We start from the raw sequence: 26,996 nt of genomic DNA, 5'->3' as shown, positions 1-26,996 counted from the left end.
AATATTCCATAAAAAACGTGGAACAATGCAGAACTTAATATATACAAAAGATGTACAAAAACAAAGTAAAGTTACAAAGATAAAAGTTACAAAAATAAGAGGTTACAAAGATACACACACGGATATTTGCGTAAAAATAAAAATGGGGATTAAAAACGTTACCAACTTGAAGGTCTCAACGTTGTCGGCAGGAGCATGCCGCTTGTTCGACCAGAGATCATCTCTAGCTATGCGCTATCTCCAAGAGAAGATTCTTACTAGTTATCTGCCTCTGCTTTTTATACTCTGAGCTACGCCTGGAGGCTGCAACTTCCTTGGGGAGGGGAGGAACTAGGTTTTAATTAAATCTCAGACATATTCCATTTCCAGGTAAAAGTCTATACTTCAAAGATTGTGAAGTGAGGCTTTCAACTCCAGGTGAAAACTTGATTAAGGCTTTTTCCTGTCTCCGTTTTTAAAGTCTGCAGAGATTCCAACCCCCTTCCAATAAATGTAATTTACAGGGTATCGTTTGCACCTCCACTAATAATTTAATTTCCAGTAGCCTGTCATGTACATTTCCAACATTCCTGTGTTAGTCTCCAAACTCTGGTCCTCTTGCTTTGTGTATTGAGACAATGGGCGGTCTCCTGGGTTCAAAAAGCCAGGCAGATAATCGCATTAGCACTCTCAGAGGAACTGCATACAGAAACTCAAAGCACCTCATATGGCCAAGACAATCACCCATTTCCTTGCCCCAAGCAACTCAAGGTAACAGCTCCCTTCTGGCAGACCTACACGGAACACAGGCAGAAAAATGAAAGAATATGTTCCTTTATTCCTAACATCATCAGCACCCCAATATATCACCACACCTCCCCTCTTTAGAATGGGGCAAGGCAGATGATCTTCCCAGATTATCCTGCCAGCCCCTACATTGTTGGTTCTGCTTGACGGGACAGCCCATCAGCATTCCCATGATTGCTACCCTTCCAGATGGCGCTGGCAGGTGAATCTAACGAATCATCCTGCCAAAGCCTACATTGACGGCCTGGCCGGGTGGGGAAACCCTTTAGCATCCTCAGGAGGGTTCCCCACCTGTCAGTTAGCTCCCAGTTATACGAATGGAAAGCTAGGTCAGGTTTCTGCAATGTGTCGTTGCCCTTGGCAACCGGCCGTAACCACCCAGGGAATGTGAGTCAGTGACGACCGTGAATTCGCGACCATAAAGACAGTGCTGCAGCTGGGGAAGGGTTCCAACCGTCGCTACACGCACTTTCTCTATAGTGGCAGGAGCTATCTCTCTGTCCCTTTGGGGAACGATGACCTGCCGGTCTGCCTCCTCCACTTCAGACAGCTCCGAGTGAATAACTTCCCAGAACCCTCTCAGCCCGCCCCTCCCAGCCGGTGACCTGCTGGCTAGCCCCCTGAGCTCTTCCAGGCTGCTGTCAAATCGAACAGCCCCAGAGAGCTCAGTGCTGCCTGTCACACATTCTAGGAAGGCTGCAGACGGAGAGGCTCCTGGGCCCTCAGGGCCAGGTTCCGAATTGGATGTGGCTGACCCAGCAGCATTTGCCACTTCGGTGGACAGTCCCTGTGCTGTAGACCCGCTAGCGCTGTGGGTTACCACAGCAGCTGAGGGAGCGCCCCCATTACACACATCATAAACCACATCACCGTTGGTCTTAAAAACGTCTGAAGGGGGAAGACCTGGCCTGGTGCCGTCTGCCCCTTCAGTGGGCAATCCATCTGCTGCAGCCCAGCGAGCAATGCTGGTTACTCCTGCAGCCGGCGGAGTGTCCACCTGACACACAGCATTATGTAGCACCACACATATGACATCAGCATTATCCGTCTTACACATATTGACACTTAGAACATTACATTCCACATCAACATTATCTGCTGCATTATCCCCAGTGCTACCCAGCACTTCACAAGTAGCCTCAACAGTTCTTGCATCGATCGCCTCGATAGTCCGTGCGTCATAAAGGACATCATCAGTTTCTGCATTCTCCGGATCAACATCTCCCACTCCAGGCCTAGGCACTGGAGAATCACTAGGGCTGGCTCCTAGTATACAGTCCGTAGCCCCTGGGGCCTCACCAGCACTCCCCACTTGCACTGCGTTATCACACAGTACCTTGCAAGAGTCCTGAATTTCTGCTGGGGATGCAGGCTCCCCGGGGTTTGGAGTAAGCTCATACCGGGCCACTAACCGTCCTAGGTCAGTACCCAGCAAAACGTTGGTGGGGATTTTGTCAGTTACCCCAACTTCTTTCAGTCCGCTGCCGGCCCCCCAATCCAGGTGGACCACGGCGGTGGGTATTGCTGGGGTGACACCCCCAATTCCTCTGACAGCAATCATTTTCCCAGGTATGTACTGCTCTGGGTTCACAAGCTGGGGATGTATGAGAGTCACTTCTGCTCCAGTGTCTCTCAGCCCAGTGGCAACTGTACCCCCAACCGTGACAAGCTGCAGATTCTCTGCATAGCCAGTGGCATTCCTGGTAGCACACAGAGCAGTTGGGACTTCACGGGGGTTGAGGCCTCACTGGATTTTGGGGCCTCCCTCTTCCTCTCTGGGCAAGTCGTGCTGATATGACCCACCCTGTCACATACAAAGCATTTCCAAGTGTCAGTGGTTGGTTGCTTGAATCCAGGAGACAGCGGTGCTTGCCTCCTCTGGGTGCTGGGTGAAACAGGTTTAGCAATCTGTTCTCCTCTCCAGCTGGGCGTAGTAGTCCTCCGGGACTCGGGTGCTCTATGGGCCGTGTAGGAATCTGCCATTTCCGCAGCCTCATCCACTGTCTTTGGTTCTCGATCCAGCACAAACAGCCGGACCTCAACAGGACAAGTGTGTAGGAACTGGTCCTTTATCATCAGCTCCTGCAGGGCATCCATGGTTTTGACTGACAGTCCTTTTAACCACTGCTGGAAGGCAGTGCGCAGGTTGCAAGCATGATCCAGGTAGCTGTCATTAGGACCTCGCTGCACTGTCCTGAAACGTTTGCGATACACCTCTGGCGTGAGGTGGTATCGCGCAATAATGGCTTTCTTAATCGCCTCAAAGTCTGTTTCTTCCTCCTGGGGGAGACTCACAAACGCCTCCAGGGCCTTGCCTCTCAGCCCTGGTGTGAGGTATCTTGCCCACTGCTCACGGGGCACCCCATACTGCCGACAAGTCCTTTCAAACCCCTGTAGGAAAGTGTCTATGTCAGAGTCCTTGTCCATAGCGGGGAACTTATCCAGGGGGATTCTGTGGACTCGCTCACCTTCACGTTCTGCGGGTCCAGCAGACCGGTTCTGCTGCTGAAGTTTAGCCAGCTCCAGCTGGTGTTGCCGTTCAGCTCTTTCCCTCTCGGCCTGGAGTCGCTGTGCAGCTTGTTCCCGCTCGGCTTGGTGTCGCCGTTCAGCTCTTCCCTCCTCTGCCTGTCGGTGCAGTAGGATCAGCTTTAGGCGCAGTTCAGGATCAGCCGAGTTCAGTAGCTGTAGATCAGCTTCCAGAGATGGCATCTCCGTGTTCGGTGGATCATCCAGTACATCGTCTCCCCTCGCATTCTGTGGCGAGAGCGATTCCTCCTCTGGCGTGTCGTGAGCTGCATCCGCTGACGTTGAAGCACGGGCTCGCTCTGCCTCATCATACTCCTCGAGCGCACGAACTAACTGCTCCTTAGTCTGGCCGCTCACCGTCTCAATGCCTTTGTGCTCACACAGGTTGAGTAGTATCTCTTTGTTTTGCCTTGCATAGCTGGATGCTTTCTGAGCCACCGTGTTGCAAAAAAGAAAAAGAAAAAAGGGGGGGAGGGAAAGCAAATACCAAGTGTGTATCTTTGAACAAAAAAAAAAAAAAAAAAAAAAAACGTATATAGATTCTGCACTGAGTAGACTTCTGTAGGCTAGTTGCTTCTAGCAAGCTTCCAGCCTTTAGTACTCAGAATAGCGAGCTAAACGGCGTACTAATGTACTAAACGTTCCCACCACTGCCAGCCAATTATGTCAGGAACTGGCCCGCGGCACGCCTACGTATACGGTTCCCGACTGCGGGTTTGACCTGATCAAGCGGGGAACAGCCTTATTTAAGCTAAAAACAAGGCTGGGACCCCTCAAACACTTCCCACTGCCACCACTAGCCGTTGCTAGACACGTTCACTCAGCTGTCGAGTGCTCAACACGCACTCCGCGTTTTCGTATTTGGGTCAGCTTTGCGCTTAGGCCGAATACGAGAACGCCACGCACACACACAGTTGCAATCTTACGCTGTAATGAAGCAAAACCACTAACAGTCGTTCCGAACGATACTGTTAGACTTCCCACTCGGCTGTCGAGCGCAGAAGTGCCTCATACACACAACGCAATTACAATTTCACACGGTAGTGTTGCTCAAGCGTACAATTAGACATGAACTTATACACGGTTACACTTCAGTCTCTTCTAGGCTATGAGTGTTAGTTTAGCACAGCAGAAGTCAAGCTTATTAAATAACGATTTAATATTCCATAAAAAAATGTGGAACAATGCAGAACTTAATATATACAAAAGATGTACAAAAACAAAAGTAAAAAAGTTACAAAGATAAAAGTTACAAAAATAAGAGGTTACAAAGATACACACACGGATATTTGCGTAAAAATAAAAATGGGGATTAAAAACGTTACCAACTTGAAGGTCTCAACGTTGTCGGCAGGAGCATGCCGCTTGTTCGACCAGAAGTCGAGATCATCTCTAGCTATGCGCTATCTCCAAGAGAAGATTCTTACTAGTTATCTGCCTCTGCTTTTTATACTTTTAGCTACGCCTGGAGGCTGCAACTTCCTTGGGGAGGGGAGGAACTAGGTTTTAATTAAATCTCAGACATATTCCATTTCCAGGTAAAAGTCTATACATCAAAGATTGTGAAGTGAGGCTTTCAACTCCAGGTGAAAACTTGATTAAGGCTTTTTCCTGTCTCCGTTTTTAAAGTCTGCAGAGATTCCAACCCCCTTCCAATAAATGTAATTTACAGGGTATCGTTTGCACCTCCACTAATAATTTAATTTCCAGTAGCCTGTCATGTACATTTCCAACATTCCTGTGTTAGTCTCCAGACTCTGGTCCTCTTGCTTTGTGTATTGAGACAGTGGGCTGTCTCCTGGGTTCAAAAATCCAGGCAGATAATCGCATTAGCACTCTCAGAGGGACTGCATACAGAAACTCAAAGCACCTCATATGGTCAAGACAATCACCCATTTCCTTGCCCCAAGCAACTCAAGGTAACAGCTCCCTTCTGGCAGACCTACACGGAACACAGGCAGAAAAATGAAAGAACATGTTCCTTTATTCCTAACATCATCAGCACCCCAATATATCACCACAGCCTCTTTCGCCAATGCTGGAGAAATCAAAGAGAGGGGCCACTGCAATGGGCAAGTATAGATCAGCGCAAAGGGGTAATGCTGCAGCATGCTTTGTTCCCCTAACTCTGCATATGGGGGAAACCTACCTAATACCAAGGACTCATCTAACTTGGGACTGGGGTATTGGTGGGTTGGGGAAGACCTACCTAATACGGGGTTACAATTGGCTATCAATAATATGGGAGATAAGAATACACCAACCTAATAATGGGCGGTGGACCTCCCCCCAATACTGGAGGTACATCTGGCTGTCAGTACTGGGCGGGGAGGCTACCTGTATTGGGGAGCAATAAACTACCTGAAACTCAGGGCACATCTGCTATTTACACTGGGGAAGGCACAATTCAGGAGGAGGAGCAAGGAAGGATAGATACTATAGAACCTTGCCGGCCTTCGGTCCGTCCCGTTGTTCCAGCACCATCCCCCGTTGAAGTTATTCGATCTTCTGGGTCGTATACCTCAACAGCGTTCCTCGAGCAGCCTTTGGAGGTATTTGAGTAAATACAAAGAAAATTGCATGTGCGCTGCACATCCGTGGGTCTGGGCTTGCGCAGTACAGATACACAGTTTTCTGGAATATTCAGGAACAGGACTACTTCCAAAAGCTGGCCGAGGCGTACTGAAAACACAGCCGGGTGCATAACTTCAATAAGAACGGCGCTGGAAGGACGGGATGGAGTGAGGACCAGGAAGGCTCTATGTTATTCAGAGTCTTATACATATTCTGGGAGGTCCGGTGGATGAATTTCAGGTTTGGAATCGCAGGTAGCGGCAACAAAAGGAGACAAAGAGCACCAGGAGCGCCAATAGTGCTACTCGCAAGCGTTGGTTGCTGTAGGCAACCACAATTTTGGGCATGTAGAGAAAGACTGTCTCTACTCCCTTTTGATGACTTGGTTGGGTCAACGTGGGTAGCGCGCCAGAAAAAAAACACAAAGGACCACTGGCTGTAGTCGCAGAGGTAACCACCTGGGACAGGGTAGGAGACAATGCAAAATGGGAGGAGGTGCCCCAATTGTGATACAATATGTAGTAAGTGCAGGTAAGTAATAGGAATAGTCTTACCTCGTGATAAGAGGTTAAGATTTTTATTGTTAAGACACCAATAGAAAGACAATGAGTTTAGAGGGGCCTGCTCGCTTCCTCAGGTCATTTAGCACTCTGAAGCGGAGATACATACAAGCTCAGACACTGTCTCGTACTGACCCGAGGAAGCAGGCAGGTCCCGTCAAATGGGGGGGGGGGGGGAGGGGGGGCAAGACTGTTCCTATAACCATATTTTTTGGACTATAAGACGCTCCTGACCATAAGACATGCCTAGGTTTAAAGGACAAAAAACAGGGGGGAAAAGCAAACTGGTGCATCCATGGTAAAGGAGCATTTTGTGGATTATGCCCCTTTTGTACCTCATGCCCCCTTGTACCTCTTCGGTCCTCCTGTGTCCGGCCTCTGTCCTCCTTGCATCCTCCTGTGTCCCTCATGTGTCCAGCCTCTGTCGTCCTTGCGTCCTCCTGTAAGCCCCTTTGAGTCCACCTTGTGTTCTCCTCTATGCCTCTTTGTGTTCCTCTGTGCCCTCCTCTATGACCCTTTGTCCCCCCAATCCCCCTCTGCATAGGCACAGTACAGGGAGTTCCCAGCATTGCGGCGGGTTTGAGGTTAGTATTGGCAGGTGTTCACAAGTCAGGATCTCCCTGCATTTGAAAAATAAGACAGTGACTTTTTTCCCACCTTTGAGGGAGAAAAGGGGAGTCTTATAGTCCAAAAAATACAGTACTTACCTCGACTCACTACACATTGTATCACAATTGGGTGGGGGGGGGTGGGGGGTTGGCCTCCTCCCATCTTCCCTCTACGTAGGCCAGTTTCGACCCTAAAGTGATTTTGATCATTTCAGGTTTGCTTTAAGCCACAATTACTACACTGCAACCAAATATTTTCCTGCAAGTAAAATAGAATTTGTGCTCTGTAACGTCAATGCAAAGGCCATGGTAGATCCCTCTAACAAATGCCTTTAGCAAAAGTAAAGTAAAGTAAAAATGTAACCATGGTGATGAGTGGGATGTTGTACAATGCATTGGCTTAGCACTCTACATCCTAGCGCTATACACGCCACATCGTGCATCACCTCATTCTCCTTCTGTGAATCCACATAGAAGACTGGAAAAGGCTCCTTCCCCACAGTCAGCATCGCCTGAAAAATGGAGAGAAAAGTCATTGAGTTTTTGCATAGTAATCACAAGCATTGTGGTTTATAATACTAACCTGCAAAGCCCACAAAATGAACTGAAACACTCTCAATGTAGTATTAGTTCCTATATAATTTGTGGTAACAAGTCATGTGAGCTGTGTCTGTAAGAATCTCCAAAGTAGGACAGACGGTAAAGGCTCGTACACACCCCGTACTAGAAGCAACGACGGGTCCGTCAGACCACCCAGCTGGGCGGTGTTTAGCCGACAGTATGCACGTGTACGCGCTGTCGGCAGACTGATAAGGCTTATCAGTCTGCGGCCGTGCATATACACGCACTACTGTCGCCTGAAAGTCCGCCCAGCGGGAGGGTCTGACGGACCCGTCGTTGGCGGGCGTAGTGCGTGTGTACGCACCTTAATCTTTTTTTACCTCAATTGTTTCCCCTTTAATTTTAGCTTTAATAGCTTCAACTCTGATGGGTAAGCCAGGTCATGTTATGTTTTACACATCATGTGACCCAAATGTACAAACGGGGAGAAAGCAGGAGAGGATTAACCACTTTATCCACCAGTCAGTAGATACACGTCCTCTGTGACTTCATCTAAGCCACAAGTCAGTAGATATACGTCTTGTAGCAGAAGCAGTGCTGTGCAGGATTGGGCTTGCTCCTGTGCACATTTCTGGCACTATCTGATGCAGCACTAATTGGAGAACGGGAATATGTTTCCTGAGCTAATGAGATTGATTTTTACTATTAAAAATACTTTTATTTTCTCAGTTCATAGTGATGCAAACAAGTGGTTTGACCCAGCACTCTCAATGGAGACAAGCGTGCTATAGCTGATCAGAACTTGTTGCTCATCAAGTTTAAAAATAGCAAAAAAAAGAGATATCAGCAGCACCGCTACAGTGAAAAAGTTAGCTCTTTTATTAGTGCAGTAAAATCATGTGGCAAAGATAGAGCTGGAGGCAACTACAGCCCGCTGTTTCAAAGCGACATGCTTCTTCTTCAAGTTGCAAGCTCATAATGACAAACAATGTTCTCATACCTTCTTAAATATGGCCACACATTCAAATGTGTGGCCATATTTAAGAAGGTATGAGAACATTGTCACTGTAGCGGTGCTGCTGATATCTTTTTTTTTGCTCAGTTCATAGTGAAAAATACACTCTGTAGCATTATTTCAGAATCAAATATCTTCACCATAAATTGTGACAGGAACATAATCTAAGTTTTGTGATAAACAGTAAGAATAGCCAAACAACATTTGTGTTTTTTTTATCAACAGTAGCACTTTTTATTCTTAAACTGGAATTGGTAAAAAAAAAAAACTGAGAAATAAATGTTTTTTCTATTTTTTTTCTTCGTTTTCCCATTAAAATTCATAGAAAAAAAAATTGTTCGAGGGAAAAAAAATGGCTTACAATGAAAGCCTAGTTTGTATTGAAAAAAACAATATATATTTCATTTCTGTGTCCTAAGTAGGGATACAGTTATTGCCGATTTAATAGGGACATAGCTAAACTATCAAAACTGCTCTGGTCCATAAGTGGGAAAAAAGGTCTGGATGTGAAGTGGTTAAACTGCTACAAACTACAGCGTTCTTTTTAATGTGGCACACACCCCATCCTTATGTAACTGTGTAGCACTTCAACTTTTATAACAAGGCAAGATCTCTCTTTTACCATTTTTTATGCAGGCAAAGTCAGAATTCTATATAAATTGTTCATATGAGCCCACTACCCTAGCACCACCCTAGACTGTTCTGCAGTAGGACTTGCTTTGTTGCACTTGGTTATTTGACATGAGGTGGGAGGGGTGGGGAACTGAGGGATTTCTTTATGACTGATCAATTTCCCATGTTAAGTTGCCCATACACATCAATTTGATTCCGTGCAGATTCAATGAATCTGCTGGAAATCAATTCGCCAAAATGTCTGATCGATCAATTTTGATCCATTTTACACAAAAATTGATTGAAAGAATCGATCGAACAGAATGGAAAATTTAAAACAATTTGGGGCGGGCCAAGAGCATTGGCAGATCGATGGCCTATAGCATGATAACTAACCTTGGCACTCCAGCTGTGACAAAACTACAAATCCCATCATGCCTCTGCCTCCCCGAGTTATGCTTAGAGCTGTCAGAGTATTGCAATGCCTCATGGGACTTGTAGTTCCACCACAGCTGGAGTGTCAAGGTCAGCCATCACTGGTCTACAGCTTTGTACTGCATCAAACAGTGCAACTCTGCAGTTTAATCGATTTTCAATAGATTCCCTATTGGAAATTGATGTGCAGTGTATGGTAGGAATCAATTCCTTCTGAATCAATGTTTTTCAGAAAGGAATCGATCACTTTGGAACTTTGGGTGGAAATCGATATGTATATGGCTTTAGGTATCCATTTCTTACAACTGCCTTTTAAAAATTGTAATTTTGGGTTCTTTGCGTTCTCAGTCTACTCTGTCCGGCAAGCAACCTGCTGGCTGCATTTGGCATACATAGAAGAAAAACTGATGTACAGCATTTCACAGTTACCGGTTTTCATGAACGGTTTTGCACTAATGTATTTAAAGATATATATATACTGGTACATATACTCAAATATTAAATTCTGCCTCAAGTTCTTAAGTCTGCTTCAAGTTTTATTATTTAAACCATAGAGTGTGGGGGTGGGGTGAGGTGGAAATGGAGGGGAGCTGCTCAGGCAATTAAATTATGTGTTAATCCCACAGTACTCAATATATTGAGATTTTAAAAATGATACACTATAAACTGCTGCTTAGATTATCAGTTAATGATCGGTTTAATACTGTGATTATTCCTTTAACCACTTCATGCCATAGGCTGAAGGGTTAAAGGACACCCGATTTGACATGTGACATGATGAGATAGACATGTGTATGTACAGTGCCTAGCACATAAATAACTATGCTGTGTTCTTTTTTCTCTCTGCCTGAAAGAGTTAAATATCAGGTATGTATGTGGCTGACTCAGTCCTGACTCAGACAGGAAGTGACTACAGTGTGACCCTACATACCTGATATTTAACTTTTTCAGGCAGAGAAAGAAAAAAAGGAACACAGCATAGTTATTTGTGTGCTAGGCACTGTACATACATACACATGTCTATCTCATCATGTCACTTCGGGTATTCTATAAAATGTGTGCACGCCCCTGCATTCGTTATATAAATGTCCTATTTGCACTGTTGGCGCTCAAATAAGACAATAAGAAATATCCATTTTGCATGAAATGGTTAAACAAGAGAAATCTGTGCTGCGTAAGTTACCTTGAGAACAGTTTTGAAGGGCTTCTCCTTGGTCCCATCTCCAGTGTCATCATTCCCTTCTTTATCGGAAACGTACATTTCTTCTGCGAGGAGAAAAAAAATATACATTAGCCTTTACAACACAGACAACTTTAATTTAAGAAACAGGACGCTGATTGTATGGCGTTTGTATGTTCTTCCTGTGTTTTGCACCCACATTCAAACCACTGCTCAACAAAAAAATGGCAATGGTAGGGATATTAGACCACTATGGTCTGGATTAGACTGTGAGCTCCTCTGAGGAGAGTCAGTGACACGACTATGTACTCTGTAAAGTGCTGCAGAAGATGAAGATCGGCGGATGCTGGATAAGTGGCTTTCTGGTTGCTTGAGACTCTATGTTAAAAATAGGCCTAGCTAACAGTACTATACCCCACTTTGTATACCGGTCCATACCATGAACTCTATTACATGCTATAGTACAGTATTTGAAAGTATATTAACCTTGGGGTAGCCATGAAATCCAGTCTTTAAAAGGAGTCTTCAGGGGGATATGAGGACTACTGCACCTGCGCAGTACGCACCGGTCCACGTGGCGGTGATTGAAAGCGCCGCTCGCACGTCATCGCCGGGGACCGCGAAGCTTCACAGGCGAACGGCTCGCCGCGGAGCTGCAGCGAGGGACATGCTGGGATCTTGGGGCTGGACAAAGCCCCGGGTAAGTAGCACTTATTGTCCTCATATACCCCTGATGACTCCTTTAAGCACAGCAGAACCCACAAACAGCCTAAGAAGTTGGCTTTCGCTACTAAGTACTACTGGCAATTTGTACTGGTTGGTTGAGAGTGCTGGTTTTGTCTCTACCAAACATACATGAACTACCAGCAGAATATTTAGCCATTCTCTCCTCAGTGCAGGGCAGATTCTGCTCAGCAATGAAGCCATATGATGTCAGCCTCCTCCAAGCAAAGAGGAAGCAGAGTTTCCAGCATTGCACCAGTAGTGACAGCAAGTGGACAAGCCACAGGGAAAGGCTCCACACACTGAGTCACATTCTATTAGCACAGAACCTCATTTCTCAGAATTACTGAAATGAAAACCAGAACTAGTCCCCGAAGCAGCTCACTTCCTGCTTTCATTGTTACTCGGCAACAGGATCTCATTAACCAATAAACACACAAAGGCCTCGATTCATAAAGCATTTCCGCATGAGGAAATGCAGAAAGCCGCTCGCTTTACCGACCACACAGCAAAATATGTATTCATAAAGGCTTTTTCCGCATGAAAAGCCGACATCCACGAGCAGAGTGATCAATCACCGCCTTGCGCGGTGATTATCACAGCAAAAGTAACAAATGTCAATTCATAAAGATTAGAGGTAGCGGGTATTACCGCTACCTCTGATGTGGCGAGAAGCGTGCGGAATCCGTTGCAGTAAATGGGACAGACCTCCCAAGCAGCTGCAGAGAGAACACCGCACGGAGGGATTCCGCCTGCTTCTCCTGTTTCCGCATGCGTAGAACAGCCTAACGCCTGCCTACAGCGGAGTATCTCCGCACGCCTGTCACAACTAGCTAAATTTTTATGAATTACCTCCCTGAAGGCGGAAATACCGACAGCGGTGTTTCCCCGCTCGACTTTCCCCGCTCGCAGGCACTTTTATGAATCGAGGCCAAAGATGTATCATATTGTGTACAAGGCCAATCTACTTCATTTGTGCAGGAAATAGATGGACAGACTAAGACCAACACACACAGCCATATACTGGGGCACGTTCACTAAACCTCATTAAAGTGACATTGAAGCAAAAAACAAAAACGATATAATGAATTGTATGTGTAGTACGGATAATTGATAGAACATTAGTAGCATATTTTTATTTTCAGTTACATAACTTTTTTTTAATAACATTGCATCATTCTGTCATATTCACAATTTACAAACTACACTCTGTATTTTAAAGTGTACCAGAGACGAGTAAACTTCCTCCAGCCCCATGCGCACGGATCGCTCCCACTCCGCCGCCCGTAGTCTTCTAAAGAGGCTATTCAGTCTAAAACAAACATTTTATGGTTCCTCTTCTCAAATTAAGTTTTAATTATTTGCCGGGGATTTTTCCTCCAACTCACTCCCCGAGCCCCATGTCTGCCGGCTTTCGGTGTGTAGCCCAGCCCCCTTGTAGAGAAATGCTGTGGCGCTTCTGTGACTATCTTGTACAGAGCATGACATAGCGCTCTTCTTCAAAGGGGCGGAGCCCCTTACAAACTGCTTTTCCAGAAAGGGGGTGTGGCTTAACAACAAAACCTGGATTTTATACCACAAGTGGTCAGTTTTTAGACATTTTTTTTCTGCCACTATTATAACTACTGCTCATGGACGTAGCGGCCTGTCCGGGGCTCCTCTCTGGACTTGTCCCTGGAGGTAACTTCACAACAAGATAAGGAATGTTGAAATCTGCATGACATAAGATACTCAAAACAGCAGAGGCACCAGGAACCTGAGGCTCCAAGGCTACCTGGATATTGTGCATATCTGACCAGTCTAACAGTGGTCAGAGATATCTGGCGAGTCTATTCACAGAAGGGTGCTAATGGTGGAGGATATCGTCATGCAGAAGTGGTGAAGCTATAAATGAATGAACTTTTTATTTAGGTGGTGAAGTTGTGAAATAAACTTTTTTTTTCATGTAGATCTGCGCTTTGCATTATGGAATAGAGACTATGATCAGGCCCGCCAGGCCTAAATGTTGTGCACTCTAATGCACGGTGTATGAAATAATTGCTTATGCGCTTTGATATATGTATTATAACTACTACTGCCTGTGATGATAGTGTGGGTTTTATTTTTACACCGGAGGTCTGCTTTAAAGTCAACCGGAGTCCAAATTATAAAAAAAAAAAAAAAAAAAAAAAACAAGAAGGTATCCTCTGGCCCCCCTTGGCCGCTTGTGGACCCTCCAGCTGTTTGGGACCGTGTTCCTCTACTGGCATGAGAATGGCCTTGCTGCAGTCGTGCACAAGCGGCTCTGGCTTACTATGCAGGCGCAGTCTACTTGCGCAGACCCAGAATGGACACGCTTGTTCTTGATGAGATGCCCCCATCATACTACCAACAAGCAATCTTTGGAGGGTCCTACAGGGGACCAGAGGACAGCAAGGGGAGCCTCATTAGGATTCAGAGGCTTCCCTCTCCTTAAGTAATTATGTTATTTTGTATCCGGCTTTGGCTTGGGTTTAAGCTTACTGAGTTTTGCCTGCAGTCTTGGAGTAACGATTCTTTCCTGCATACCTATAAAACGGCCGCCGAGGGAGATTTTGGCGCAGGGTAAAGCCATTAAAAGGCATACCCTTCTCCTGTACAAGTCCTGGCGGCGCCAATTACTATTCCCCCTCCAGGTCACCATGGACAGTAGGGAAAGACGTAATTCGGCTTCCAGCTATTTCCGAAGGCCGAATTGCAGTGTTATTGTAGTAATTTATGCTCTGTCTTTTGACGGTGCCCAAATCACTCACTGAGCACCAGTATAGCACCGTCTGCGCCCAAATCTCCTGCACTTTTTACAGCGCTCGTCTTATCCTTGCCTCTCTCAATTTCACTCCGATTTTAGCAAAAATCTCTATTAAACCATAGAGTCAAACCATTTAATCAAAATACCGCCACCACCAGCTATGTAGATTGATGCTACACAAAGGTGTTCGGCTGGCATTCTCCCACCCCCAACCACTAAACATTACTACCTTTCCTGATTGAGTTTCAACTGGTATTTCATTCACAACTAATAAGAGAGGCACGTGTTTTTATTCGATGAGATTCAGAGAGTCAAATTTTTAACAGATTACAAAAATTGCTTAAAGGGAAGGTCCAAGCTAAATAAAAAAAATATCAAAATCCACTTACCCGGGGCTTCCTCCAGCCCCTGACAGCGTTCCTGTGCCCTCACTGCAGCTCCCGGTCTCCTCCGCTGCAGAAGCCGGCCTTGCCGGGTCGGCTTCTTGTGCACTCCACCGCGCGGGTCACATGGTCCGGCTGACGTCATCAGGTCTGTACTTCGCAGGCGCAGAACTACTGTGCAGTACATACCTAATGATGTCGGCTAGGCCACGAGACCCGTGTGGTGGAACGCACAAGAAGCTGACCCGGAAGCTGACCTGGCGAGGTCGGCTTCTGCAGCGGAGGAGCCCGGAAGCCACTGGAGCTGCGGCGAGGGCACAGGACGGCTGCCAGGGGCTGGAGGAAGCCCCAGGTAAGTGGATTTCTATTTTTTTTTTTATTTACCGTGGATGTATTCTTTAAAGGATACCCGAGGTGACATGTGACACGATGAGATAAACATGTGTATATACAGTGCCAAGCATGCTAATATTGATGTGGTGTTGCTTTTTTTTTTTTTTTTTCTTTCCCTGACTGAAAGCGTTAAACATCATGTATGTAAGTGACAGTTTCCGTCTGGGTCATGACTGGGTTGGACTACAGTGTGACCCTCACTGATTAGGAGTTACAACTATAAAACACTTTCCTAGCAGAAAATGTCTTCCGAGAGTAGGAAAGGGATAAAAAGGGCCACTAGCTCATAGATTTTAGCTCTGGCATACTTCAATGAAGGTATCATTGCGCAGAGACTAAGAAACAGTAAAAACTTAAAAATTAGATTTAACCACTTCAGGACCACAGTGCTAAACCCCCCAAAAGACCAGGCTGTTTTATGTTTAATTGGCCACTGCAGCTTTAAAGCCTCATCTATACGTGTAGATGAGGCGGCGATCTGGCGGCTCGATTAGCCGCCGGATCGCCTGTTCCGTGTCCCCGCCGGGCCCTCGCTCGCCGCGCGTGCGCCGGATTCGATTCCCCGCTCGTCCCCGCCGGCGCCGATTATCTTCCGCTCGATTCCCTGCCATTGTCCCCTCGCGGGGAGCAAGCAGGGAATCGGCGGTGGGGAGATCCGTCCTGTCGGATATTATCAATCGAGCCACATCAGCGGCTCAATTGATAAGGAACATCGCGGCCGCATCTACGCGTATAGATTCGGCTTAAGGCCAAATTGCATGGCCGCAGAACGCAGCACACGAGTGATCCCCCCCTTTGCTCCCCACCAATAGAGCTCTCTGTTGGTGGGGTCTGATCGCCCACCAGTTTATTTTTTTTCAAATATTTGTCTTTTTTTTTAAATGTTTTTTTTCCCCCCATTTCCCTACCTCCCTCCCTCCCCCGGCCAGCCTATCACTGCCGATCGCTCACTTGTGCCTCAGGGGGACAGCTGTGTCACACGGCTGTCCCCAGTACAGAGTTGCTGCTGGTCGCAGCGCTATACAATGTAATTAGACGGCGAAACTGCCATCTAATTCTCCCGAGCGGTGACCGCCGCTTGGAGACTGAAGCCGGGATGGAGCTCCGCCTCCCAAGCAGGATGCGCGCGATCTCCTGCAAGCTGCAGCCGCAGGACTTGACGCCAATTGGCGTTAGGCGGTGCTGGGGCTGCCGCCGAGGCCATGCCCATTGGCGTGGAGCGGTCTTGAAGTAGTTAAATATAAAATAAAACTGGGATATAAAAAAATAAATTAAAAAAAAGTCATTTTTAGGAGGAGGATAAATACAATTGTTTTTCACATCAGTCTATTTTCACCTCGGAAGTCCTTTCATGAATGCCTAGCTTGTATGACTGCTGCACAGCAGCGGCAAGGTACACACATTACCAGGGCCACATCAGCGTAACCTTGGTCAGTATTTTTGTTTTGGCACACAGGCAGATCTGTGGTAACACAAAGCAAATAGCAGTGTAATCAGGAACTGAACTCTGGGATATAGTCATCTATAGTTACACTAGAACGCACCACCTCTGTGACATACATTACTTATTGCCTTCCATAAAAGCTCAGTAGGTGATAAATCATACAACTTCTCCTTTAAAAAGTGTACCAAACATGAGGCTTGGATCAAAAAACAGATGCTTATCTAAGAGGGAAGCCTCTGAACCCCGTAGAGGCTTTTCGTGTTCTCTTTGCCGGTGTTGTGTCTGATTACGCTGCCTGTGAATTTGTGCTGCCCCGCATGCGCAGTAGGAGACTGTGCGGCCACAGTTCCTATTTAATTATGCTGCCGGTGGCAAAATACTAAATATCTCCGCTTCTACACATCCTACACTCCCCAAATTTAAAGGGTAGGGAGGGGACCCCCCAAACTACCTCTGTGCCAAATTGCAGCCCCTGAGTCCCACTGGTTCCCGAGATAGGTTTCTGTAAACTATCTCCTGAACCAGCGGGGCTCGGGGGCTGCAATTTGGTACAGAGATCGTTCTGGGGGTCCTCTCCCTACCCTGAAAATTTGAGGAGTGTAGGATGTGTGGAAGCGGAGATATTTAGTATTTTACCACCAGCAGCATAATTCACTTCACACTGAGCATGCATGCTACTCAGTCTGGAGGGCAGCTCGATCAGACAATACACCGGCACTCTCTGGAAGATCCTGTGTGTATGCAGCCTAAATGTATAAAGCCTGGTACACACTTTCAATTATGATTGGCAAATCACTATGCAATAGTATGAGGGCCAACATACACTGAATACTATGAGCAGATTGTGTAGGTAAACCTTCATACTACATGGTCGTGGTAAAATTGGTCAGTGATTGGCCAATAAGTGAAAGTGTGTACAAGGCTGAAGGCTGGACTGTCTAAAACCTATGGGTGACATGGTACTAGGCCTGAACGATTTTAGGAAAAAATTTAATTGAGCAATTTGTCAGAAATCACGATTTCAATTCAGAATTTCCTTCAAATCAAGCTTTGTTCCCCCTGTGTCTCTGTGTCCCCTCTAGGACTGACTCTGTGCCCGCTCTGTGTCTCTTTTCCCGCTCTGGGTCTCTCCCTGTGCCCACCCTCTGTCCCCCAAGCTGCGGCAGTGCTGGACATACCTTCCAACGAAGTCCAACGATGCCCATCTATCCACTTCTTCTCCTGCATGATCTAATGCATGGCATAATTTCTGTATGTGACATACAGGAATAAGGAAGTATGCCGTGCACAAGAGCCGACAGACGGCAAGAGGCCGGACAGTGTTGGGTTTGTGCGGAAGGTATGTCCAACACTGCAGATTCTGTGGGCCACACTCACCAGGACTTGGGGAAAGGATGAAGCTGCTTCTTCAAACTTCCCCTATGCGGAAATTAAATCAATGCGATACTCGCCGCTTTGACGATTCCGAAACTGATCTTGGTGATCGCGATTTCAGTTTAAATTCGATTTATCGTTCAGGCCTACATGGTACCACATACCACTGCTGGGAGTGAACTTCCTTGCCAATATAAAAGTACTATTTGTTCTTAAACTTCAAAAAATAAAACTCTAAGGCTATCATTCATAAAGCATTCCCGCATGCGGAAATGCGTAATACCGCTGACTTTACCGACCACCGAGCAAGTTCTGCATTCATAAAGCCTCTTTCCGCATGCGGAGCTGACATTCCCGTGCAGAGTGACAACGTACCGCCTTGTGCGGCTTTGATACGCAGTTATCCAGAAAAAGTAGCAAAAGGTTCATTCATAAACATTTCCGCATAGCGGTATGCGGAAGGGGATTACCGATCCCCTGGATGTAGCGGGAAGCTTGCGGAGTACATGTAAGTGAATGGGACGGACCTCCCACACATCAGCAGAGAGAGCACCGCATGGAGGGACTCGACCAGCTTTTCTGTTTCCGCATGCCTACCGCCCGCCTGCCGACACCATTCTCCAGAAAACCTCCGCACTGCTACCGCCCCAGGCACAAAGTTTATGAATTACCACCCAGAAGGCACAACTACCGACGGCGGTATTCTCCCGCACGGGTTCCCCTTACCGACAGCCTGTTCATGAATGATAGCCATTATGGGATAAAATTCAAGCGAAACGAAATCTTCAACATTGCCTTTTTGAGATGTTCTTTCAAGTTTGGGAACAAACTGGATTCTAAAGGGAGGATCTGCAGCTCAAGCACGAAAAGCAAAAAGCTGTAATTAACCAATAAAGATATAGATATAGACCTGTAACCGAATCCATGGAAAGGGGATTTTTTTTTTCATAGTAACAGTTGACAGTTTTTGAAGGCTGTGGTGAGAACCAAGACTTACCAGCAACCCCTCCTACAAATATAAGGAATCAGCCTTGTAATTAACCTCCCCGGCATTTAATTTCCCTGTGATTTTTGTACTAAAAGCGGTAGAATTTGTGTCTTGCAAGCTGTCCGCAAGCATGCGTACAATAAATTTTTTTTTTTTTAAGTACTTAAAAAATAAATAAATATTAACCTCCCTGGCGGTAACCCCGAGTCAGGCTCAGGGTTGGAAATCCACAGCTCAGAGCGGTAACCTCGAGCTAGACTTGTGGTGACCATTTTTTCACTTTATTGTTTTCTGCGATGGGCATCAGTGCTGCTGCCCATAGCTACTTGCTGCCTGATGTGATGACGTTGCGTACGTCTAACACCAGGGGGCGCACGCAGCATCACAGGGACACGCCGGGGGACATGTTCGCCAAGAGACTGGAAGCGACAAGAGGAAGAAGAGGAGATCGCAGAGAAAGAAAACGGGACTACCCACGCAGGGGAGCCGCGAGGTGCCGGTGATGGATCCCGCACGGCAGCGACGCCGCAGGTGAATAATTGTAATAACTGGACAAGCCTAACTCATCCATACCGATAGTAGCTATTTCTTTCTTGCTCTTCCCTTTCCGTCAATTAGGCTTTCATATCTGGCTCTACATTTGTCCATAGTTTTTTCCAGTATTGGTGTTTTACATCACTTTTAACACTTGTTAGTTGTTATTAACTATAATTGAGCATATTTATGAATTTTGTACATTTATCATGTCTCTTTTAAGATATTGTAAGTATGTAATGTTTCCTTTAAGGCGAGGGCTGGTTGAGGTATGGGGTGGAGTTCTCTCCTTCCCCCCACCTACATAAAGCCCTCCCCTTGCAGGTTCACTTTTAACTATGATTAAGGGCAGATTGTAAGCCCGATACGCGTCAGTTGAACCTTGTGATTTTTTACCTTTGCCATGTGGATTACCTGAATAAAGAATAACCAGCATTTTTTCACCACTGTTGGTCTGCGGATCCTTTTGTGCATATTCCTGAATTGGCCTGGCTTCCCAGATCCTGCACCCATTGGTCGAATCGGTAGGGGGTTTTGAGCGTTTTGATCTTTCACCATATTTCTTTAGGACAAGTCAGGCTCATCCATACCGCTAGGGAAGTTTAACACCCACATTCTGAATTGCTGACTACAGGAAATGGCTGTAGGATATACAATGCAAAATCTGGAGCGCTTCCTCACTGCTGCAGTATGGCACCTGCCATTATTCATAAAGGCCAACTTGTCATAACAGGTGCTGAGGAAACTGGAGTAAAAGTGCCCAAAGCAAGCCAAGCAGGCTAAATGAAACTATTGTTAACTACCACTGAGTAACTGCTGCATTTTCTCTTTGCATCTGCCTTGAGAAAGCATCCCTCGGATATGCCAGGGAAAGACAGCCATACACAAGACAAGAGCGCCATGGGTAACTCGACGATCAATCGCTACTCAGGCAATCACTTGGAGAGTGACCGATTCCCCATTTGGGCATTAGAGTTTCTACTGAAATATGATAAGAATTCAATCCCACCACTGCCCTTCTACTGAACTCCCCAATCAATGAATGTTTACAAGTGCCCCATGAAGAGTGTTGCCCCAACAAACAAACAATGTCATCATGTTTAGTGAGTGTTCTGTTTGTGCCAGGGCTGTGGAGTTTGTACAGAAATCATCTGACTCCAACTTCGACTCCTCAGTTTATGAAACCACCGACTCCGATTCCAGGTACTTAAAAATTGTTCTGACTCCACAGCCCTGGTTTCTGCACATTTATGCTGCTTTTGTTTTGAAGGTAATGACTTTACTTTTTTTTTACTAGACAATGACATCACCCAACACCCCTACAACAGCTTAGGGACCAGAAACCGGTACGGTTGAGTAGTGCTGTGTTACGGACATGAAACCAGGGCTGTGGAGTCGGTCCAAAAATCTACAGACTCCAACTCAGTTTAGGATTCCACCGACTCCGACTCCTCTAATTTGCATATTACAATTTTGTTGATTAATAGTATGTAACATGAAATTCGTCTCTTAACTGCCAACGCTTAGGAATTTTACAAGACAACTGAAGTGAGAAGGATATGTAGACTACTATATTTATTCCCTTTAGACTAAAACTAGTCCTTGGTAAGAGTACTTGTAAAAGGTACCAACCGGAACAAAGAACATATATCAGGCCCTAGGCAATGTAAGTGTGGGTACATGTAAGAATGATGTGCAGGTCCTCTGCAGGGGAATGAGGAGATTGTAAACAGACAACACCTCTGTGTTCAATGTGCACAGCATTCTCAGTGGATTCCCTGCAGCTCTGTGGGGAGTGCATATGTAGAGTATAGTACTACTGTGTAACAAAGTAAACCTGAGACAGATGAAATTAAAGTTTTATACAAACCTGGGGCTTCCTCCAGCCGCCTTCAGGATAATCAGTCCCTCATTGTCCTCCACCACCACCTGGATCTTCTGCTATGAGTCCAGGTACTTGAGCCAGTCGGGCGTAGTGCGCATGCACACACTCTGCCGCCAGGAGCATACTACACCTGTGCAGCACTATTGCGCAGGTGCAGAATGTTCCTGGCTGTGGGAGCGGCATGCGGCCAGACAGCGCTGACTGGCTGAATTACCAGGACTCATAGCAGAAGATCCGGGTGGTGGAGGACAGCGAGGGACTGATTAGCCTGAAGGGGGCTGGAGGAAGCCCCAGGTATGTATAAAACTTTACTTTTCATCCGTCTCAGTTACCCTTTAATTTGTAGTCACCAAACCAAATCTTAACAACATATCAAATTATTTGATTTCATCAGCAAAGGGAGTGCATACATTTGCATAAATCAGCATCAGTGCAGAATTATTTCCATCTCATTGACCATCTCTATTAGTGACACAGCTACACATCAGGCTTTATACTTACAGCATAGATGTTATTTAGTATATATAAGAGATTCCTGTATACACATCATATATACAGTCACAATCAGATATGTATATCTGACCTTAAAAATACGGGGACTGCTTTATTGAAGCAGCACAAGTAACTAATTTTGATTGGTTTATTTCATTTTTGTGGACTAAGCACAGCTATTACTGTATATATACTGTATATATACATTATTTTTCATGACTATTATCTGAGAAATAGAACATTTTATCATATTTTCTATTTTAATTACAGTTACAAATTCATTAGGAGTCGGTGCATTTTTTCCCGACTCCAGGCACTCAAAATTGCCCGACTCCACGACTCCGACCCCACAGCCCTGCATGAAACCGGTACGGTTGAGTAGTGCTGTGTTACGGACATGAAACCGGTATAGTTGGGTAGTGCTGTGTTTGATCTGCAAAAATCATTAGGAGCTAGTATAGATGCAGTGAGCCAAGGAGAAAGGGAACAGCTCTCCAATCACAGAAATGTCTACAACGAAGCACCAATTGGCCCAATAGTGTGGGCGTAGTGGCGTACTATTACTACAACCTATCTAAAAACGAATTTTGAGAGGGTGTCATCATCCACCCAGTCTGAGCAATATAGTGAAAAGTTAGTTTAATTGAAAAAAGAAAATCCATCAAGTTCAAACAGAAAGGATAAAAAAAACAAAACACCGTCCTCAGTTGATACAAGGGAAGGTGGGAAGGAAAAAAAAAAAAAAAAAAAAAAAAAAAAAAAAAAAAAAAAAAAAAAAAAACTTACAGGCCTGGGCCAACTAGCCTAAAAAAGGAAAAAAATTCGTGACTCCAGATATCAATCAGATAAATCACTGGATCAACCCTCCCAGGAATTACCTAATAATTATAGCCATGGATGCCCTTCAATGCAAGGAAAGCATCCAAGCCCTCTTTAAATGCAGATGTACTGTAGAGTTGGCCATAATTACGATACTTCCTAAGGTAAGATATTCCAGATTTTAACCCTCTTACTGTGAATGACCCCTTTCTGAATAGATGCTAAAAACATTTTTCCTTCATAGATCATGTGACCTTATCTGCTGTACAACCCAAGTGACAGAAGCCCATCTGCTAAGCTCTTGTATTGCCCTCTGATGTATTTATACATGTTAATCAGGTCAACTCTCAGTCGCCTCTTATTCCCAACCTTTTCTTGGTAAGTAATCTTCCATTCCTCTGATTAATTTAGTTGCTCATCGTTGTACCTGTTCAAGAATGTCCATGTTCATTCTATAGTGTGGTGCCCCACACTGTACCTGTCCTCTCTGTAGTGTGGTGCCCCACACTGTACCTGTCCTCTCTGTAGTGTGGTGCCCCACACTGTACCTGTCCTCTCTGTAGTGTGGTGCCCCACACTGTACCTGTCCTCTCTGTAGTGTGGTGCCCCACACTGTACCTGTCCTCTCTGTAGTGTGGTGCCCCACACTGTACCTGTCCTCTCTGTAGTGTGGTGCCCCACACTGTACCTGTCCTCTCTGTAGTGTGGTGCCCCACACTGTACCTGTCCTCTCTGTAGTGTGGTGCCCCAAACTGTACCTGTCCTCTCTGTAGTGTGGTGCCCCAAACTGTACCTGTCCTCTCTGTAGTGTGGTGCCCCAAACTGTACCTGTCCTCTCTGTAGTGTGGCGCCCCAAACTGTACCTGTCCTCTCTGTAGTGTGGTGCCCCAAACTGTACCTGTCCTCTCTGTAGTGTGGTGCCCCAAACTGTATCCAATACTCTAAATGTGACCTTACAAGCAGGGATGCGCTTTCGAGTAGCTACATACTCAAAACTACTCGAAATCAGAGAGTTAATTTAAGCACCTGTGGGGTGGGTAAGGGAGGATTAACTTACGTATGCTACCACCTAATACGATGCGTCCCACGTCGCGTTCATGTTACTGCCACGCTTCTTCCTTCAACCCGGATGGAGGTAGCGTGGTAGTGACGGGAACGCGACTTACGCTGGGCTGGAGTAGGCCCCAGGTAAGTTAATTGTTTTGATTCTAACTACTGCTAAGGATCCCTTTAACTCTCCGAATTTGAGTAACTGAGTATGTAGCTACAAGCGCATCCCTGCTCACAAGAGATGGAACAATGATTTTGATGGACAAGCAGGAACAACACAGCACTACCAAACCATTCCAGTTTTATAGTTGTAAGCTGTTGTAGGAGGCTGGGGGAAAGAAAAAAAAAAGATCTTTTGGCTGTCCATACACCACAGGATGATCCCCAATTGATTTCAGCATGAAATCTCTCCATTTCCGCCATTTCAATCCCTGACCCCTTAGTGTATAAACATACCCTGTGTGCATTTATACATTACCTGCCCTGTGTCGACCCATCTTTTCTTCGGAACCCCGCACTCTTCCATTAGCGCTATACATGCTGCCGGCATATAGCACGTGGTGTATGTGTGACGTTACCGCCATGCACCTGATCGACCATGACGGCCAGACATTTCATAGCATGTCCAATCGATAGATGGAAGCAATTTCTGCTCGACATTGGTTTCATCGTCAATCGAGCATGCAGCACCGTTTTGATGATAATCATTAAATTGGATGGTCGATCAGCACCAATTCAAGAGATGTATTGCCACCTTAAAGGGAACCTTAACTGTAAAAAAAAAAAAAAAAGAGTTTTACTTACCTGGGGCATCTACCAGCCCCCTGCAGCCATCCTGTGCCCTCGCAGTCACTCATGGCTCCTCTGGTCCCCTGCTGCCAGCTAGTTTCGTTTTGAGGACTGGGAGGCGGCCGGCCGCCATGCGTACGTTTTTAGGCATCCCTGCTGGTGCAGGAAGCTATTGCCGACATCAACAACTACATTTTTACGCGTTACGGTTGTAATGCGTAAAATATTTTGCATTGCACCCGTAACACGTAAAAATTTACTTGTTGATGTCTGCAATAGCTTCCTGCACCAGCAGGGATGCGTAAAAACTTACGCATGGCAGCCGGCCGCCTCCCAGTCGGCAAAAACAAAACTAGCTGGCAGTGGGGGACCAGAGGAGCCATGAGTGACTGCGAGGGCACAGGGTGGCTGCAGGGGGCTGGTAGATGCCCCAGGTAAGTAAAACTCATTTTTATTTTTTTTTACAGTTAAGGTTCCCTTTAACTCATCATAAGATGTAAAACTTGGTGACATTTCTATTTTCGTTCATTACACTACTGTACCCTACATATCTATTTTCATTCATTACACTACTGTACCCTTTGAAATCACTTCTGTAATAAGATCAACCTTACAGTGTGACTACAAATACTTTACAAATACAAATTAGTATAACTTACTGGCTATAGTAAAATACAATGAAAGCACATGGCCCACGTCCCATTACACAGCTGCTAAGGAAGTGACCCTCCAGCTAATATTATCCCTCCAGCAATGTGCTCTGTATACAGTGTACACTCACACCACTCTCTCCATACAGCGCCATAATACCAGGGGGTGAAATGACTGCCCTGAGCAGCTTACCCAGTCGGAGCTGTGCAGCACCCTCACTGATCGCCTCCATGTCTCCCACACAGCCTGCCTGCCTGACAGCCGCTTGCATCAGATGGTTCCTCTAGCCCAGTGCGCAGGCGCGGGATGGACGCGCCCCTCTGACGTCACTGATCCATTCCCCGCAGTTGCTGTATTGCGGTAAGTGCTGCGCTGTGACTAGAGTACTAGCGACCACCGGATGTGCCGTTTGTTGTGTCTGATTACGCTGCCTGCTGATTTGCGCTGCCCCGCATGCGCAGTAGGAGACTGTGCGACCACATTTCCTATTGAATGATGCTGCTGGTGGTAAAATGCTAAATATCTCCGCTCCCTCCCACACCTCTTACACTACCTCAAATTTTCAGGATAGGGATCAGGAACCCCCAGAACGACCTCTATGCCAAATTGCAGCCCCCGAGACCCACTGGTTCCCGAGATAGGTTTCTGTGAACTATCTCCTGAACCAGCGGGGCTCGGGGGCTGCAATTTGGTATAGAGGTCGTTCTGGGGGTCCTCTCCCTACCCTGAAAATTTGGGGAGTGTAAGAGGTGTGGGAGCGGAGATATTTAGTATTTTACCTCCAGCAGCATCATTAACTTCACACTGAGCATGCGTGCTACTCAGTGTGGAAGGGAGCTTCCGGGCAGAAAATGGAACTTGATAAAATTGCATAGCTCCCAACTGTCCCTATTTTGGAGGGACAGTGCCTCTTTGGGAGCCCTGTCCCTCTTTCCTCCTCATTTTGTCCCTCCTTCAAGACGTTTGTCCCTCTTTCTATGGAAATATATATTTTTCTACTAAAAAATGTGTTTGATTAACTCTAAACTTTATTACCATACTTTAAATTGATAAATTACTCATTTTTAAATGTTAATATTTAGGAAAATGAACCAGGATAGAAAGGGCCAGTGTGGTTTGAATTATAAAACAACATATTTTCTCATGAAATCTTTATGGTATGCGTGACTAGAAGTGTACCCGAGGCAAGGAAAAAAGGGAAAAAAAAACCAGTTTCAGGGCTCAAACCCACAGGAGCGATTTTGTGAGCGTTTAGGGAGAGCGATTCAAAACGTTAGCCATTTCCCTAAAAGCTTAGCTGATGTTAATGGATGGGCCAAATTCTACTGGAGCGACAGCAATTACCAAAATCACAAACGCAGGACATGCAGCATTTTTAGCATTTAGCGTTCCTGCAATGTAAAGTATATAAACGCTGGCGTAATCGCTCGTCAAAACCTACACAGAGCGATTTTGCTAGCGTTTTTACATTAATACACACTGTAAAAAATATTTAAATTAATTGACAGGACCAGAATGAAAAACGCTAATTGCTACACAACCGCTGGCAAAAAGCTGACACTTTTTAAAAACGCTACCAAAATCGCCAGCAGTCGCTTTGAAATCGCTTACAAACCGCTCATTAAAAACTCTAATGATTAGCGATAGCTTTTTGTAGTGGGTTCCAGGCCTCAGGGCCCATTCACACCTGAGTGATTCCCGCTAATCGCTGAAGCGTTAGCACTTTTTAAAGTGCTAGTGCTATATTACCCGAAGGCAATGTTTCCAATGCTACGATTGGCACCGATCGCGGGCGTTTTGCGGTTAGCTCCAATCGCAAAACATGTTCCCTGCCGCATTTTGCCGTG

The 26,996-nt window shown here is 45.8% G+C and overlaps 1 protein-coding gene across 1 annotated transcript in view; it reads right to left on the bottom strand.

Annotated features, from left to right (window-relative positions):
* NARS1 (asparaginyl-tRNA synthetase 1) overlaps positions 1–25,527 on the bottom strand; it is a 47,617-nt gene extending 22,090 nt beyond the window's left edge. The window contains exons 1-3 of the mRNA XM_068271858.1: positions 25,342–25,527; positions 10,861–10,943; positions 7,501–7,566 (exon numbers count right to left, since the gene is read on the bottom strand). Coding sequence (XP_068127959.1) covers positions 7,501–7,566; positions 10,861–10,943; positions 25,342–25,420 — 228 coding nt within the window. The 5' untranslated portion in view covers positions 25,421–25,527. The remainder of the gene's footprint in view (positions 1–7,500; positions 7,567–10,860; positions 10,944–25,341) is intronic.
* Positions 25,528–26,996: the final 1,469 nt, after the last annotated feature.

The sequence above is a fragment of the Hyperolius riggenbachi genome, chromosome 1 (assembly GCF_040937935.1).
Source record: "Hyperolius riggenbachi isolate aHypRig1 chromosome 1, aHypRig1.pri, whole genome shotgun sequence".
Lineage (NCBI taxonomy): Eukaryota > Metazoa > Chordata > Amphibia > Anura > Hyperoliidae > Hyperolius > Hyperolius riggenbachi.
The sequence above is the reverse complement of the archived record's forward strand: the minus strand, read 5'-3'. Positions and strand labels throughout refer to the sequence as shown.